At 44.3% G+C, this 17,112-nt stretch overlaps 1 protein-coding gene across 3 annotated transcripts in view; it reads left to right on the forward strand.

Annotated features, from left to right (window-relative positions):
- Positions 1–17,112, forward strand: part of LOC127051037 (SITS-binding protein-like) — an 81,712-nt gene that overhangs the window by 19,243 nt on the left and 45,357 nt on the right. For all 3 annotated transcript variants that reach the window (XM_050952858.1, XM_050952857.1, XM_050952860.1), the window contains 4 exons: positions 9,234–9,441; positions 10,098–10,248; positions 11,935–12,117; positions 13,532–13,800. In XM_050952858.1, the coding sequence (XP_050808815.1) occupies positions 9,234–9,441; positions 10,098–10,248; positions 11,935–12,117; positions 13,532–13,800 (811 nt within the window). The remainder of the gene's footprint in view (positions 1–9,233; positions 9,442–10,097; positions 10,249–11,934; positions 12,118–13,531; positions 13,801–17,112) is intronic.

Consider the following 17,112-nt stretch of genomic DNA (forward strand, 5'->3'; position numbering starts at 1 on the left):
TTAAATGGTGCCTCAGGAGGACGTGCATGGAAACTCAGGAGAGGTTTTTCCCCTCAGTCGTAAGCACAATTCCTTAAACATGCTCTGTGAAGGGCTGAGTCTCCACTGCCTCACACCTTGGGTAGACAAGACAGTTACATGCCATGAGGGCAGGGGACTGGACTCGATGACCTCTTGAGGTCCCTTCCAGTCCTAGAGTCTATGAATCTATGAATCTGTGTAGAGCAGATGTAGAGATGCTGCCATTCTGATGATAGGGTACATCTACGCTGCAGCTGAAGGTATAATTTCCAGCTCAGGTAGATACACATGCACTAAGCCAACACATTACAAATAGCAATATAACTGGGTTGGGAAAGATGGTTCAATGGGCGAGCTGCCCGAGTTGGTACCTTTGCACAGGTACCTACTCCCATGGGTGCCAGGTTTGTATAATTTGTGGTGGTGCCCAGCCAGAATGGGTCCAAGCAGAGCTGTCTCATCCATAGGATGGACCTGGGCAACTGCCCTGGGCCCTATGCTTCAGGGGGATGTGGGGTCCAGGGCAGCCTGGGGGATTAGCAGGGGGCTGGGCACTGGCAGCAGCGAGCGATTTGGCCCCAGCCTGCCCTGCCAGCTCCTGGCATTGCTCAGGGGAGGGGGTGGAAGCCAGAAAGAGGCAGGGTGGGGGCGGAAGCTTGGGGGAAGGAGCGGAATGGGGGGAAAGGGGCGGAGTAGGGGCAGGAAGAGGCAGAGCAGAGTGGAAAGCGGTGGGGTGGAGTGGGCTGGGACTGGGTTGCTTGCTGCTGCCGGTGCCAAGCCCCCCACTAATCCTCCAGGGCCCCCTGGTCCCTGCATCCCCCTGAAGTGCGGGGCCTGGGTTGGTTGTCCCAGTCCATTCTATGGCCGGGATGGCTCTGAAAATATAAGCCCAAACGTTAGTGGAGCTGGGCCCATGTTCCTGAATATTGGTGAAGCACGGGCACCATGGGCCCATATAACTTGCCACCTGTACCTACTCCTCTATGTCCATCTCTGCCAGCTGACAAGCTACATGCAGTTAGAAGTGTAATTTGAGGAATAGACTAGGAATCCCTGGCGCAGCTGCAGTTACATGCAGCCCTTCTGGTCTTGGTCCCCCTGCCAATCAGATCCTTCTGCTCTTAACTCCTCTGCCTGCCTGTTCCTTCCCTCATTATTCCAGCTTCCAAGTATAGCCCGTGGCGCTTCCTTTCTCCCCTTGAGGCTGTGATACTAGTCATCTAGCAGTCCTTTACTAACCTCCCCGGCTTGCACTAACTCCTCTGACAGTCGCCAAGTCTCCACTCTACTGCATTTTTTAAAAGTCAGGAATGAAGAGCCTTATAAAGTCAAAGGGCCAGATTGTGTCTTAAGGCACAATCATGAGCAAGAGCATCATGTGTATGCTAGATCCACCTTGCGACTTGTGTCACAATTCTCTTCCTGCTCCTAGAAGGTAGGTAGCCATATAGTCCTGGCCAATAATATCAGGAAACTACCTCTGCCTGATTCTACATGCTGGCTCAGCTGCTCTGGCCAGCAAGCTGGAGATAGAGTAGAGCCAAGGCTCCACCCACTCCCCACCCAACTGCTTCAAGAAGGAAGGAAGCAGACAAATAGCTGTGTCTACTCCTGGGCGCCTGTGACCGGGGTTCTAGTGGGGAGCCAGCTTTGGTCACTCTATTAGAGTGAACAGCAAAGAATGGGGCAGACAATCCCCCAAAAGCGGGTGGATATTCCAATACTTAGATTCACTAAACCAGCACCTACAGCTTCTTTATTACCTTACTGGTTTCTCAGAAGTCCCAACAACACAGTTTCCTCAGGCCCCCATCCAGGTACACACGTCAAATATGATGAAAAGTTCTGTAAACCTTATTTCATCGTATAAAAGAACAGGTTCTGCCAATCCCAAAGGATCAGACAAGTTACCTCCCAGACTGATGAATGTTTCAGATCTTACTCAAATACACGCGACAGCCAATTCTTATTAACTAAACTAAAATTTACTTTAAAAAAAAACAAAAGAGAGAGAGTATGGTTAAAAGATCAATATACATACAGACATGACTTCAGCTCATTGAGGTTCAGATTCACAGCAGAGATGGTGAGCTTTGTAGTTGCAAAGAGTTCCTTTAGAATTCAGTTAATAGGTTATAGTCCAATGTCCATATCTTATATTCAGGGCGTACCAGCATAACTGGGACCTCAGTCTTGTGACTCAGACTTCCCCTGACAAAGTCTAAGGAGATCTGAGATGACACAATCAGGATCCACGGATCTTTTACACAATTTCATGTCTTTTGACAAGTTAGAATTCCTCAAGGAACAAAAAGTAATTAGGATGACTTTGAAGGGCATCCATCACCAGTACATAGGGCTTGTCTACACTGCGACATTGTCGACAAAACTTTTATCTTTCACTGGTACTTAAAAAAGCCCCCTCCGCGAAAGACAAAAGTTTTGCACATGCAAGTGGCAGTATGAGCGCGGCTTTGTTGGCAGAAGCACTCTCCTGCCGACGAAGCTAACTCTGCTTGCGGGGCTCGAAGTACATTGTCTGCAAAAGTGCTGACAAAATACCGACAGAGCATTAACACACGCTGACTTTTAGTGACTGCCTTGTCGCTAAAAGCTGCATAGTGTAGACAAGTCCTTAGCTATATGAATTAACATAAAGCCGTTTACTTGTTCCTCCACCATTCGCAGTCCATTTCAAAGAGAGATGAATATTGAGCTATCCCATGTTTACAATTCATTTACATGATAGGATGTTCTTTTGACCTCTGAATTATCAGAATACAGCATAGACTGTTGATTACATTGTCCACCCTACTCATACATATGTAAATACACAAAAACACAAACATTATCTCCCCCAGGGCCATCCAGAGGTTTCAGGGGGCCTGGGGCAAAGCAATTTCAGGTGCCCCTTCCATAAAAAAAAGTTGCAATACTATAGAATACTATATTATCGTGGGGGCCCCTGTGGAAAAATAAACTTGCCTCCTCCTCCTCCCCCGCCCACCCACCGGGCAGCCCTGGGAAAAATAAACATTTAAAAACCTTCTGCGTCTCAGCACAAACCCAGTTTTGAGAAAACTTCTTTTCAAGTCACCTTTACAAGGTATCACTGGCTCTCAGCATCAGCTAGTGCTGAAAGGCACTAAAGCTCATTGAAAGGGTTGGACAAATATTTTCTGTCAAAACTTTTTTTGGATTGAAATCTAGGGGTTTTTAAAAAGTAGAAGAAAATCACGGACAATGTCTGTTTTCCTTCAAAATTTGTTGTGGTTTTTTTAATTGAAAAGCTGAAATTAGTCTGCCAAAACGTGACTATGGTTTGGGGTTTCAGAAGTGTGTAGCCAAATATTTGCTGCTTGGTGTGTTTGATTGTTTAAAGAAACAATAAAAAAAATTCTGCTTAAAAAAAATCCAAAACTTTTGAACCACCTCAGCTTGTGACCAAATGCCTGAGCCCATCCAGTCAGAGATTTTGCCAGGTTTCTGATACTCTGCCGGCTTCCTTGACTCCTATCTGTCTACATAACTTTGGGTTCATTTAGCTTAGAACATAAGAACGGCCATACTAGGTCAGACCAAAGGTTCATCCAGCCCAGTATCCTGTCTATCAACAGTGGCCAATGCCAGGTTACCCAGAGGGAGTGAACCTATCAGGTAATGATCAAGTGATCTCTCTCCTGCCATCCATCTTCACCCTCTGACAAACAGAGGCTAGGAACACCATTCCTTACCTATCCTGGCTAATAGCCATTAATGGACTTAACCTCCATGAATTTATCTGTTTCCTAGAGACTGGCTCCATGGGGTCCCTCACAAACTGGAGATAATCACTGTGGGTTTGTCTTTAGTATAGCTTATGTACATACTCCACAAACTGAGCATTTGAGCTTGTTCCAGAATCTGGGATGAGCCTATGTTGTGAAAACTAAAATAATCAAAATAACACATGCATGTGAATTAAATTTAAATTAAATTGCTAAAATAATTAACCCAGGGGTCTCAAACTGGGGGTTGGGACTCCTCAGGGGGTCACACGGTTATTACTAGGGGTCACGAGCTGTCAGCCTCCACCTCAAAACCTGCTTTGCCTCCAGCATTTATAATAGTGTTAAATATATAAAAAAGTGTTTTTAATTTATAAGGGGGGGGTCGCACTCAGAGCTTAGCTATGTGAAAGGGGTCACCAGTTCAAAAGTTTGAGAACCACTGAATTAACCCCTCTGGAGCCTCGGGGAATGCAGGGGAGGGGGGGGTCTCCCTTTGTAGGGTTGGGAAGGAGGTAGGTGGTGTAGGATATTGCTCTTCTCATGTGATCCCTCCCGCTTGGCTCTATCACTGTTAATCTAAAATGGCTAATTTTAAATGAAGCTACCCTCCTCTGACATGAATCCCCCATGGCACTGAAATTAAATGTAGACTATAATTTGGCATTTGAGAAGTGAAAGGGATAGTAGCCCTAAGGGAAAAGATAGCACTTGGCTCTTCGTGTTAAATAGCTGTCTGCAAGCCTCAAACTGCTGAATGAGCTTTAGGGTAGGGAAGGCTGTGCCTCCCCAAACAGCCTGGCCCTGCCCCCTATTCGACCTGCACCCACTTCCTGCCCCCCGACTGCCCCCCTCAGAATCCCTGACCCATCCTGCTTCTTATTCCCTTACCACTCCCCTGAGACCCCTCCAACCATCACCCCGGGACCCCACCCCCCACTAACCCCACCTGCTCCCTGTCCCCTGACTGCCCTGACCCCTATCCATGCCCCTGCTGAGTCCTGACTGATCCCCAGAATGCCCACGATCCAACCCCTCATTCCTCGTCCCCTGACCACCCCCACTCAGAACCTCTGCCCCCTGACTGTCCCTGGGACTCCCTGCCCCTTATCCAACTCCCACCGGCCCTGTCCCCCTTACTCCTGCCTCCCCCCTCTCTCGGAACCTCAGTGCGCCGCGTCCAGGGGCAGCCCTGGACAGGGCTGCAGTGGCATGGCTCCAGTGGGACCTGAGCTCCCGCCGCTCGGCCACAGCTCGCAGGCCTGCCCCCTTACCACGCGGCTCTGAGCAGGAGGAGCTCAGGCCCCACCGGAGCCACACCACTGCAGCACTCTCCAGGGGGACGCAGTGCGCAGAGGCGTCGGGGGATGGGGGAAGGCGGGGGGGAGCCCTGGGCAAATTGCCCCACTTGCCCCCCCGTCTGGGCGGCCCTGTCTCCCTACATGTCTTCTGTGGGTTAATTATTTTGCAGGATGTTTAACCCTTTCTGGCCATGCATCAATGCACCCAGTCCCAAGGCCCAAGTAGCCAGCCTAGCAGTGTATAGGATAGTTCCTGTTACCTCCTGGCTCCTACTCATCTGTGCAGACATGTAGTCAAAGTTAGAATCTAATATAATGTACTACTCTATTGCTAATTCTGTTGTTTTCTGAATCTCATGGTATCTGATACTTTTCCTGAAGCCCCAACTCCTGGAATTTTTTGTTCAAAAAAAGAGATTGCAGAGAAAACTTGAAACATAACCAGAGTGCAGGACTGGCTTTAGGCCAATTCCACCAATTCCCCTGAATCAGGCCCCATGCCAAACCCCGGTACGGCATACAGGCAAGAGCTGGTGCGCTGTACCAGGGTGGCCCAGCTTCCCCAGGGGGCAATTTAAAGGGCCTGTGGCACATCCCTTAAATCAGAACTTTGTATAGGGAACTGGTTGCTAAGAAATGAAAGGCTTTTTTTTACATGTTTTTTTTTTAGTCATCCTTGCCGGGGCCCCGCCGAAACTGTTCAAATTGGGCCCCGCACTTCCTAAAGCTGGCCCTGTCAGAGTGCAATCTAAATACTCAGAAATGAAAAGGCAGAACCATCCCTCCTCCCCCACAATTTGTTTATAATGTCATGATTTTAAAGCCAATCTCATGATTTTAGGGAGCCTGGACTCCTTATTTGTTTAACCTTCTGGGTTAGCAATATTGCAAATATAAGGATATGAAATGTATATCATGATTTGGGACATGTGAGAGTTTGTGTGTTGGTTTTTACACATACACAGCCTTCTACATGTTTAACAAAAGTATCTTCAGAGTGCAAAATGAGGCAAAAAAGGGCTTTCCTCTTGGCTGCATTATGGCAGGATGTCCACCCCAGTCAGACAGCATGTGTATTCGCACTAGCATTTATGGAGCTGATTTAAGTCAAAGCCTCATGTAGAAACTAGGGGCTTGATCCTGGACCACTGAAGTCAATGGTTCTTTTGCCATTGGCTTCAACAGAAGCAGAATCAAGACCCAGATGTAGAAAACCTGATCAGGGCTTGTGTATTGAGAGCTTTGAGTTACAAGTGGATCAAATAGCAGCCAGGCTTCAAAGACTGAAAGGGTCATGTTGGATTTGTAAACTAAATTTCCATGTGTGAGGAGGGATAGCTCAGTGGTTTCAACATTGGCCTGCTAACCCCAGGGTTGTGAGCCCAAACCTTGTGGGGGGGGGGGGGGCACTTAGGGATCTGGGGCAAAAATCAGTACTTGGTCATGCTAGTGAAGGCAGGGGGCTGGACTCAGTGACCTTTCAAGGTCCCTTCCAGTTCTGGGAGATAGGTATATCTCCAATTATTATTTTATTAAATATAAATCTGTCATGGAAAATGGATTTACGGGTCCCAGTAGCTGAGCAGTGGAAGGTTTGCATGAAATCCAATGTGTAACATAGTGACTTTTTTGGTTTGTGTCCTTTTTGGCTTAGGCTGAATAGAATGAGGACAAAAGAAATTGCTTGCCTAGGAATTTTATAGATAATTCACTGCTTAGACAAGAGTTCAAAAGCCTGATACATTTATATTATATAAAGTTGTATATCTCCTCCTCCCCCAACAAGGAAAGCTCTGCTCTGATGCAGAATCTTTTTGGGGATGGTGGTTCAGTCAGATCCAGAGTTTTACTGTCATTCTTCTAGTGTGAAAGAAGTGTGGTCTGATGGTTAAGGCACCAAGACTCAGGAGATCTGGGTTCAGATCCTGGCCTTGCCACAAGCTCCTTGTCTGATCTTGGGCATGTCACTTAATCTCTCTGTGTCTCACCTCCCTAGCTGTAAAATGGGAGACAGCATTGCTTCCTTTTTCCCAAGCTTGGTCTCTTCCCTGGAAAGGTTACACAACAGATAATATGTTATTCTGGACATATACACCTAGAACAATGAGGCTCTGACCTCAGTTGGAGGCCTTTGAATTCTGCTGTTCTTCAAATTCCTTGCATTTCTTTCACCTCTTACCAAAGGCCCTGGTGTATCTTCCAGTTTTGAGTTCACCCTGCAGCCCTGTCAAGAAAGCAAATAAATGTAGATTTTTTTTGTAACAAGAAGGATCTTGCTAAAGCCAATATGTAAAATTTAAAAAATGGTTAATTAAAGCTTTTTTTTAATGTAGAGCCCCCCGCCCCTCCCCAAGTTGTGGCCCAAAACAGCCCTGCATTGTGCTCACACATGAGAAACAGGGAGGTAACAGAACGCTGAAGGTAGAGGTTTAGCTTCACTTGAGGAGAGGCAACGTGGGCCAGTGAGGAGGCATCGAACTGGCTCTCAGGAGACTTGGTTTCTGTTCCCAGTTGTGAGAACCAAAGCATTAATTTAGGGAGGGATACCTGGGCTCCAAGGTAGATCAGCTCATGCCCTCCAAAGGTTCTCTATGTTTTGGGCCCAGATTAATTACTGAGGAGGAAAATGGCTCTGTCTACTTATTATAAATGTTATTAAAATAATAAATAATCAAAAAGCTCGTATCAATAAGGCTAAACTACTACAATTTCTATCAAACTCAGCATTAATCAACTCAGTTATCAAATTAAGGTCAACTGAACTAATTAGCAGCAATACTGGCATGAAATCAGTTTAGTCAAATCATCAGATTAACACAGCAAATAATCAGTTCTTAATCCTAAAGCAGAAATTCAAGGAGATAGCTGTTTGCTTAATTAGAAACCACAGTCAGAGAACTTTTACTTTCAGCAATGGCGCCAATATTTATCTGGGTGGATATTTTAGCATAGAAACCAAATTTGTTTACATCTGTGCCATGGTCTCAAAAGCCAATTAATGCTTTCCTCCTTGCATACACTGTTAGGTACAGAGCATAACCCAGAGCCGGGGCTAGGCATAAACAGACTAAGTAATTGCTTAGAGCCCCAAGCAGCTCAAGGGGACCCCTATTTGCTTTATATTATGTGTTGTGCGGAGGGCCCCCCCAAATATTCCTCTTTAGGGTCCCCACTGGGCTACTACCACCTCTGGGCTCATCTGTTTCCTCTTCTCCCCTCAAATTTAAATTTTACTAACATGCTTTAGTAAAAGAATGTTTTACCAACTTTTTCACTAAACAGTAACAGTTTCGTTTCTATGGAGACTTTCTGAAACTAGTAACAGACACACTGTATTGATTTTAAGGCAAAGTTTAGAGAATATTCTCTGGTTCTTTCCCATGTGCCCTTAACAGGATCTACTACACCTATAAGCATTCAACCGCGCGCGCTCCGCCTAAAATAGTAAAAAGCAAAGATGTCTTCCGAAAAGGAAAAATAAAATATTTGAAGTGAAAAACAAGTTTGAACTAGTCAGCTCTCTGACTTGCTTGTGTGGTGTCGGGACCTGTAACTGCAGTGGACTAGACAGCGATTGCTGGTACTCGGCACTCTTCACCAATGGGCGTTTTCAGATACAGGGAAAACTAATCAAGGCTAGGAAGATGATGCTGATGTTGTCACTCCCTTCTCCTGGAAGTGATACATTTCAGGGTCTGGCTGGAAGGGTCAGTCTTCTTGAGATAGCTGGTGACCCAAAACGGCACACAGTCCTCTGCATGACCTTGGTCTCACAGCTGACTACACTACTTTATTCCACCACCCAACTCCTTCGGAGCTGTGAGCAAATCAGGGGCACAGTGCACCCTGAGTACAGATGACATGGTCCAATCCCACCACAGTAACCAAATTCCAGCCTGTGGATAGTTCAGAGAGTTCCCCTTTAGCCCGCAGTTTCTTTCAGATGTCCATTTGTACAACCGCAGACAGAAAGAGGAGGAAACATGAGGCAAGTCCTGGGGATTCCTGAATATTTTTAGAAGCAAACTGAAGGTTCGTAAGGGGAGAAGAGAGGCATTTAGGTGGCACAAGAGAGGAGGAGAGGGAGGGTAGCAGAAATGCAGATGTTCCCTGACTTAAATGTTTCCTCTTGTTGTCTCCAAAGGGGTGACAGTGACAGTTGCACCAGACATCCCCCTCTCCCTCTCAGTGGAGAGCAACAGGCACTTCTGTCTTGAGAGCCCTTCCAGCATAGCCATGGTCCCCCTACAGTATATGGTGTGCATCAGTCAAAACATCACGGCTGCCCACCAGGAAGTAGGGAGCCAGCTCTCAGAGCAGGAGAGGAGGCTGCCAAACACTGACATATTAGGGTAAGAGAAAAATTTTCCCATTCCAGAGGGCACCAAACAACTATCCAATGATAGCAACTCTTGGTCCCTATTGAACTGGGATGGACTTCTACCAGCAATCCAGAGTGAAAAGCTCTGAACCCAGTGCCATGAACCATCCAGTCTCCCGGTGAATGTAAAACAAGAAATGTAATGAAAAATTTTCCATTCCTACTGGCATTCAGTAGTATCTCCTTTAACTGATTGGTTCAAAAGCTAGGATCCAAAAGTCCAGTTCACTGGGGACAGGACCAGCTCTATGCACCAGCAAACCAAGCACATGCTTGGGGCGGCACAATTCCAGGGGTGGCATTCTGGGATGGTTTTCTTTTTTTTTTGCTTGGGGTGGCAAAAAACCTAGAGCCAGTCCTGACTGGGGAGGAACATTCCCATTTCTTCTGCACTCAATACCTAAAGTAATGCTCCAAGTGGATCTAGACCATATACTGTTTAGTAGGAAGGGGGTTGTATTCTCCAACCATTTCCTCCTTTTAGTCTCTCCCACACCCCCGTACACACACTGTCTTCAGAGACCTTGTGTCATGTACCTTCTGCCCAGCTGTGGGAGGCTAGACATAAATATCTGGTAAGATCAAACAAGACTTCTTTTTTTTTTTTTTTTCATTATCCCGATGCAGGTTGCCAATCTGGAGGCATTACAAAGCGGCGGATTCTGCTGCCAAAATGGAGCGAGGATTAAGGTCTTTCTTCAACAGATTGAAAAGACATCATCTCGGGGAGGGGCTAATTGCTCTCAATGAACATTCCACAATATTACTTTCCAATGTGGTATGTGTAGTCATGCTGGGTGAGGGCAAACTGAGGGACTGCTTAGGAAAGCCCAGCGAATGGGGTGATGGGGCTTTGCTACTCTGGAGCAGGGAATGGGTCATTTTTTGATGTAGAAACCTAATGCCCCCAGAGATCTACTTTAGGAGATAGGGCAGAGAGGGCTACCTCTTCCAAGAGTTCTCCACCCCCAAAGGTAAGAAGTGGTGACCAGTGCATGGTTTGGTCGGTAGGAGAACGTAATGGAACGTTTGCACCTTTGAAAAGGTTGCGTGCTGGGGAATGGGAGAATATTGGAGATGGTTCGGATGTTATCTGAGACTGGGTCTCCCATCTCTATGGCAAACAGTAGGGCTGGATAAAAGTTTTCAAATCATTTTTTTCATTGGAAAATGGACTTTGTTCAAAAACAAAAAACCTCATGTTTTTTCTAAGTTTTCTATGGCGAAAAAAAATGAAAACTAAAAACTTTCAGTTTTGGTTTCTCCTTTTTTATCTCCTTTTCCTGCCACCCCCCTTTTCAGTGGCAAAATGGAAGAAAGAGAGAGAAGAGGGGGGTGAATGGGACAAAATTTTTGCAAAAAAAAAAATTGAATAAACAAACACATTATCCTTTATGAAACCTGAAAAATGAAAAATATTTTGAAGTTCTCAAAAATTACCATTTTTGGACTAGTTCTAGTAATTTTCAAGTAACGAGGCTGTAAAGTGTTGTATGTACTTTTCTGTATAAATCTAATCTTAAGAATAATAAAGTTGTTTTGCACTGACGGTATGTCTACACTGCAATCGGAGGTGCGATCTGCATTCATGAGAGTACACCTGAGCTAGCTTTCATCTAGCGAACACGCCTAAAAATAGCAGTGAGGATGCAGCAGTGCAAGCTAGGAACACAAGTACTTACCCAGGTTTCTGGGTGGGATCATGCATCCCGCACTGCCACGTCTTCACTTAGCTGTGCTAAGTTGATATAAAGGCCAGTATATATATATATATATATAAATAAAAGTGAGGATGTCTATCCAAGCTATAATCACACCTCCAATTGCAGTGTAGGCTTACCTTTAGTGTGCTCCTGAATTGTTTGTTGGTTGTGGTTATTTTTTTAAGGGATGATGAAGTCTATTTAATTTGAGAGGAAGGACATTCTTGTGGTTCAGGTATTGAACTGGGACTCGGAGAGCTGGATTCACTTCCCAGCTCTGTGATAGACTCCCTGTGTAACCTTGGGCAAGTTGTTTATGGACAGATTTTCAAGAGTTTAGGTACCTGAATGAAGTGGCTGGATTGTCAAAAATGCTCAGTTCCCATCAGTTCTCAATCACTTAGGTCATTTAAGTGAGAGCTGAGTTCTTTTGAAAATCTGTCCTTTAATCTGTCTATACTTCAGTTCCCCAACTGTAAAATCAGTCCCTTAATCTTTCTACCTTGTCTATATTAATTGTAAGCTCTTCAGAGCAGAGCTTGTGTCTCATTCAGTGTATGTGCAGCTCTCAGCACAATGGGATCCCCAATCTCAGTTGGAGCATCGACACGCAACTGTGATACTGCTACTAATGAAGACTGTATTGTTAACTAGTCTGACTTGCCAAGACTTGCATTCTCTGGCCCTCAGTTTCAAGATACCCTGATGACTTGTGTTCAAATTATTGACTAATAGTGCACTCTGTTCTTCCTTCCCTCCAGGACCATATGCGCTTTCCCATGGCTCTGAGACACACCAGGGGCCTCTCATTAATTAAACCTCTGAAGTTTTCCATAACTCTGTCCCCGTATACAAGCATTAACTCCCAGCTGTTTCTGTCATCTCTGCAAGAGGGCAAAGAAAATTACTGGCTGAGTCTCCAATCAAAATTCGACAGCCACCCGGTACAAGCCTATATTGCTTTTCTGATCCAATCACTTAAATCTAGAGTCTCTCAGAAGAAGCCAACAGGTGTAAGAAACATTTGGCTGGTTAAACACTCTTTCTGCAGTAATAGATAATCAGTGCAGCACACTACAGTAGACAGTGTTTAAATATTAGTGATCCAGTCTCAGACCTGTAAAATTTAATATAAATAAAGCCATATATTAGATTATTTAATTGAATGTGTCACTGAAAAAATATTATCCACTTTAGTTGTCTGTTAACCAAAATAACTCCTGACTGACATAGATTTTTTGTGCGCTATATTAAAAAGCTAAATCTCTTTTGATAGAGGCTCAGTTTCATACCAGTACTCTTGTGACAATGGATATGTTACCACAAAGAGTAAGTTATGAAATGTTTTAAATGTGCATTGTAACTGGATTTAAAAGCAGGCACAGTTAGGTCAACGTGGGTCCAATTAGTCTTATCTATATCTTTCCCTACATTTCCCGTGAAAAGCCTATATAACTCTTCCCCCCCCCCGCAACCTTTTCCCCTTTCAGTTCTAAATTAGAAGAGAGTCCATTAGCCCAGTCTTCATAAGCAACCTTACAATAAATGGGCAGTACCCATAACTCAGTACCCATAACCCAGCTGCAGGCCTACCATTATAAAACCAAGGTATTTACAGCCAACCTCTCTTGGGCCATCAGTGGTAAAAGCTGGAGCCTCTTCCACTTTAGCTCATGGACTAAGGTCTGGAGCTGGCAGCTATTGCAATCACTCTCCTACTGTGGATTACAAATGCATCTCCGTATTCCTAACAAACCTTATAATAACGAACCATTACATGGCGGAGTAATGCAGATCATTTTTTGGTAAGCAAGTAGATTTCAAGTTTCCAGAGGGATATCTTATATCAAAATAAAACAAATAGTTAAGTATGAAAAATGCTCTTTGCAATATTTATTCGCTGGCACATATTTCATAATTTACAAAGGATTATTTTATTGTAAGCTTGATTTTCAGTTAAAGGAATTTTCAGGCTTGCTACCAATAGCCTGGAGAGAAGTGTAGGCACTTAGGGTTTGATCCAAAGCCTGTTAGAAAAACTCCTCATGACTTCAGATGCAAACTGGATCAGGCCTCTCACCAGCAATACAGTCACTTCAAGGGTGCCCAACCAGTATATATCCAGAATAAATACTTAGTGCTATCTAAATTAATAATAATGCAAAATAATAACATGGCATATTATATCATGGGAGAGAACATCTTCCTGACCTCATCTAGTGATCAGCTTATGTCCTGGCACACGAGGACTGAGAGCTTTTACAATTCTATCCTAGATAGCGTAACTGCAGATGCTCTGGAATTAGTAAATGTATAATGGTTCAAACCCAGCCTCATAATACGCTTGCTGTATCACAGACTCCTCTGCTTACCAAGTGGAAAGGCCAGTTTTCTGTCCGGCTGAACGTGACCAATGATGCTGCAAGAAACTGGTACATGGACAGGGTGAGCCTCTTGTGGCAGAGACTGGGAGCGCAGTATGTGACTTTTGAAGGTGCAGAAGGAAACACATTTGCAGAGCAGGCAGTCCAGCCACCCAGAGAATTGGAAGGGGATAAATACATTGGCATTTTTGCACTAATGGCAGCTACGCTGGGAAATTCGACAATAATTAGTGCCATCACAAGGTGAGTCTCAGGAAAAGTGCTCAAAAGGTGAAATGAAAACAGAGATTTAAAGCCTCCTGTTGGTCCTATTTCAGTGCAAGCAGGATAGCTGGGCTAGGGTCCAAACAGCCAAGGAGAAGGAGAAACTGTATGCAAGCCCTGTTTTAACCCTGCCTGGGAACTTGGGTGGGCATTGTGGAACGGAAGATTCTGCCTGTGGCACAATTTAAAGCACACAGACTAACTTCATGCCCCTTATCCGCAATTGGCTTCAATGAAGGAGAGCAGTGGTTGGTTTATCTCCCAGTGAACAAACAGGCCAGCTAATGGCAGTTGCCAGGTCTGCCATGCAAACAAGCAGAGAGTGTGTCTACATTTGTACTGTAGGAGGTATGATTCCAGCTCATGTAGACATACCCGCGCTAGCGCTACTTGAATCAGCACCTAAAAATAGTAGTGTGTCTGCAGCAGCATATGTGGCAACTCGGGCTAGGTGCCCCATCGTGTGCCCAGAGGTCAGGTGAGATTATGCTCAGGGCAGCTAACCCAAGAATCTCCCTGTGCCACCAGGACACACTGCTATTTTTAGACGCTAGCTCAAGCAGAGCTAGCGCAGGTACACCTATCCAAGCTGGGAATCACACCTTCCAGCTCATACGTAGCCATGCACAGATCTTCAGAGGCATCTCGGTGCTGAATTATGATTGATTTCAAATACCTTTAAGGATCTGGGCCATAATGGCAGTTTGCTCCTCCCAGCTTGCAGCCGCACCATTATTATGGGATGTACTAACCCTGCCAATTTGAAAACACCAATCCTGAAACTTGTCACTGAAAATAAAATGCACATACTGCTGGAATGGATTCAGCCTCAGTAGGGACAAGGAAGTGGTTGGGTCTTCTTCCCTGTTTGCCTTGTTACCCTGTCAATTAACCAGTTACCCAAGCTAGCTATAATTTGCTGATCTTCTGGCTGGGGGCTCATAGAACTAAACTGCAGAGTCTACTGGAAAGATTCTTGCCACAGAGCATTAGACTTTGGTTTGACTCTTGCTGATTTCAGTTCCTTTAGTGAAAAGTGCAAAGCAGAATTACACGTATATGTTTATTTTATTCCAAAACTCTAAAAAAAAATTTTTTTAATTGAAAAATGACTTTTCCCCCACAGAAAAATTCAAGTTTTTTAATTAATCTCCTGCTTTTTATTTTATTTTATTTTATTTTGGTAGGGAAATGTTTCAGCTAGAAAATTTTGACCACATCTACACATACCATTTTGCAGGCACACAAATGAGGAACTATACAAAATGGGGCTGGCCAATCAATTTCTGCTACAGCTTCTAAAATCCAGGCACACAAATCATTGTTTGCCAAAGAGAAAATCCAGCCCAATAAGTACTATGAGAGCAAACAGGCTGAGGCTCCATCTCTCTCTCTTTCTTAGTGATAAATGGTGTTAATGTTACATGGCCATAAAGAATGATAGACTGTTCTGAGACAGCTGCAAGTCTGTTCTGATACTCTTGCAAGTCTCTTGAAATGACCCAACTGGAGGGCTTGTCCTGCAGGGTGAGTATGTGAGGAGGTTTTTCCTTTCCCTTCCTATGAATGTTTGTTTGTTTTTATTTTTTTTCGTCATGTTTACAGGATGACACACAAATCCAAGGCTTTTGCCACTTATGGTAATTCAAGCTCCTCACAGCACCTTTTGCAAAGCAGGGACATTAACTCCAGTGTTTTAGCCAAAGTCCAGTTTGAGCAATTATTTTGCCACCTAATGATCACCTGTAGTTTCAAATAGATACAGTCATCTTCACTTTTTCTCCTATAATGTTGCTGTACACTACTACAGCTGCCATATTGCACAGCAGAAGTAGGTGTATTTCAGTGGCAGGAACAGAGATCAGTGCTTAATTTGTGCCAGGGCTGAGACCCGGCATCTCTAGGCTTAGCACTTCATAGCCACAGCACTTCTGGGCTTGCCACATAAGTTATTAAAGTAGATCATTGATTGATCCCTGGCACCTCTTTCATTATGAATTAAGCCTGGCAGTGATCTCTAAATAGCCTTTACAAATCTCACAGCAGGCCTAATTAGTCAATTATGTTTGTAACACACTTTGAGATACTCTGATTAAAGGCACTACAGCAGTGGAAAGCTTTGTTGTTTTTTATTATTGGGATCTCTTGTATTTACCAGATGGCGAAGGGATACAAATTGCTTGGAAAATTTTTTCAAGCTTCTTATGAGGATTTTACAGGAAATTGGAAACAAAGATAATTTTGAAAAAGAAAAGGCTGTAACTCTCCTTTTGAATGTCTAGTTAAAGAGAGATTTCTAAAGCAGCTGTGAGATTGACAGTGATTCAGAAAGAAGGTGCTGTCGGTGACTATTCAGAAAAGTGTAAGGTAGCCTCTGCCTAGTGAAAGCAGTAAGGTGGCAAGCAGTTTCTACAAGCAGGTCCTCTGCTGATGCAGATTTGCTCAGCCACTTGTATTTAGTAATTCTCAGACACCAGAACTGCTCCATAAACCATTGCATCAAATCCCATGTCACCTCTTAGAAAGCACCACCAGAAAGTATTTTTGGGAGCACCTGTGAACCAATCAGTCAGTTATTAGTATTACTATTGCTTAGTGTTTATGGTGCCATTTATATTCATGGCATATCTTTAGAAACTTAAAAGACAATATCACTGCCTTGAAGATCTTGGAATCTAAATTACCCAGTTGGGCCTGGATCACAGTTTGATAAAGGTGAAGAACCCCTAGTTCATGGTGTTCTACTAAAAGCAAAGGTTACCACTTCAGAGCCCTAAGAGCATTTAGGCACAAATCCTGAAGTTTTTCCCTAATCATCACATGCACACAATTCCTGTTAACTTCACAGAGAGTTTTGCTTGAGTAAAATCTGCAGGATCTGACCGTGACTGCACATCCAGAAAAGCAACACCCAAACTATCTTATGGACCTATACTAGAGGCACTATGCTATCAGAAGCCTTGTGACCCCTGAGTTGGCATTGAGGGCCCACTCTAATTCTCAATGAAGTCAATGGAAGGACTTCCAATGGCTTCAGTGGGCAATGGGTCAGACCTTGAGCAATGGTGCACAGAGCGATAAGGAAGCCATGAGGAAGGCTTTGCTGAGTATTGGAAGGATAGGTGTGATGGCATTATTGCAGTAGTGACTGTGCTAATGACTGTTCTGGAAATGCCCAAATGTTTCTAGGAGCTGGGAGCAGTCTGAATCTGATGCAAGTGCTTATGCAGTTTATAAAAGTGCTGTACTTTCTCTCCAGCCAATCTGATTCCTGTGTGCTTGCTGAATATC

Source organism: Gopherus flavomarginatus, chromosome 5 (genome assembly GCF_025201925.1).
Source record: "Gopherus flavomarginatus isolate rGopFla2 chromosome 5, rGopFla2.mat.asm, whole genome shotgun sequence".
In the NCBI taxonomy this organism is placed as follows: Eukaryota; Metazoa; Chordata; order Testudines; family Testudinidae; genus Gopherus; species Gopherus flavomarginatus.